This window comes from Pteropus vampyrus, unplaced genomic scaffold, assembly GCF_000151845.1.
Source record: "Pteropus vampyrus isolate Shadow unplaced genomic scaffold, Pvam_2.0 Scaffold1000006383, whole genome shotgun sequence".
Taxonomy (NCBI): Eukaryota; Metazoa; Chordata; class Mammalia; order Chiroptera; family Pteropodidae; genus Pteropus; species Pteropus vampyrus.
Genome location: NW_011920785.1, coordinates 1 through 1,260, shown reverse-complemented (window position 1 = coordinate 1,260; position 1,260 = coordinate 1). Strand labels below are relative to the sequence as shown.

Below are 1,260 nucleotides of genomic sequence, written 5' to 3'. Positions count from 1 at the left end.
CTCTCCCAATCACAGGCCAGGCCGGCTCAAGTGAGGCCCTCACGAAAAGGCTGCCACCACACAGAGTGCGTCCCCATGGTCCCAGGCGGCACATGACCCGCCAGAGGCTACCCCTTCCTTCCAGGTGTCCCTGTGGGGGCCAGACTCAGGCCGGAATGGCCAGCCCTGCCCAGGACAGTCCAAACTTTATGAGCTGAGCAAGGGCAACTCATGACAACAGGACCGGCCCTAATGAAGGTGCTCACGGCACAAACACAAACAAGGAAGGAGGGCGTGGAGCCTCGTGCTGGGACAACACGCACCCAGGAGGGTATAAAAGCCGACAGCCCAGGCTCCTCACACACTCACACACACACTCACTCACACTCACACACTCACTCCCTGTCCCAGCTCACCCCAGCCCCACGACCCGCCATGGCCGCCTCCACCCTGTCCGTCTGCTCCAGCGACCTCAGCTATGCCAGCCGCGCCTGCCTGCCCGGTGCCTGCGACTCTTGCACTGAGTCCTCCTGGCAGGTGGACGAGTGCCCAGAGAGCTGCTGCGAGCCCTCCTGCTGTGCCCCCTCCTGCTGTGCCCCGTCCTGCTGTGCCCCCTCCTGTTGTGCCCCCTCCTGCTGTGCCCCCAGCTGCTGCACCCCGGCCCCCACCCTGACCCTCGTCTGCACCCCAGTGAGCTGCGTGTCCAGCCCCTGCTGCCAGGCGGCCTGTGGGGTCAGCCCCACACAAGCAGCATGCGGCAGCTCATGCACGCCCTAGTGCAGCCAGCAGTCTAGCTGCCAGCCCTCTTGCTGCGCCTCATGCCCCTGCCAGCAGGCCTGCAGCGTGCACGTATGCTGCACGCCCGTCAGTTGCACGCCCGTCAGCTGCACGCCCGTGTGTTGCACGCCCGTCAGATGCAAGCGCGTCTGTTGCACACCCATCTGCAGCACACCCGTCTACTCCAAGCCCATGTGCTGTGTGCCAGTGTGCTCCGGGGCCGCCCCCTGCCCAGCCCCCTCGTGCTGCCAGCCCAGCCCCTGCCCCTCGTCCTGCTGCAGACCCTCCTCCTGCGTGTCCCTCGTCTGCCGCCCCGTGTGCAGGCCCGCATGCTGCGTGCCCGCCTCCTCCTGCTGTGCCCCCGCCGCCTCCTGCCAGCCCAGCCGCTGCCGCCCGGCCTCCTGCGTGTCCCTGCTCTGCCGCCCCGCGTGCTCCCGCGTGGCCTGCTGCGTCCCCGCCTCGGCCCAGAAGTCCTGCTAAGACCAGCTTGATCCTCAATCAGGA

The 1,260-nt window shown here is 67.5% G+C and overlaps 1 protein-coding gene across 1 annotated transcript; it reads left to right on the top strand.

The window, feature by feature from the left end:
- The first annotated feature begins 414 nt into the window (after positions 1 to 414).
- LOC105311703 (keratin-associated protein 10-3-like) lies at positions 415 to 1,236 on the top strand. Its single transcript, XM_023527191.1, is given in 1 exon segment — positions 415 to 1,236. A coding segment is annotated over 1 exon segment (822 nt).
- The last annotated feature ends 24 nt before the right edge of the window (positions 1,237 to 1,260 follow it).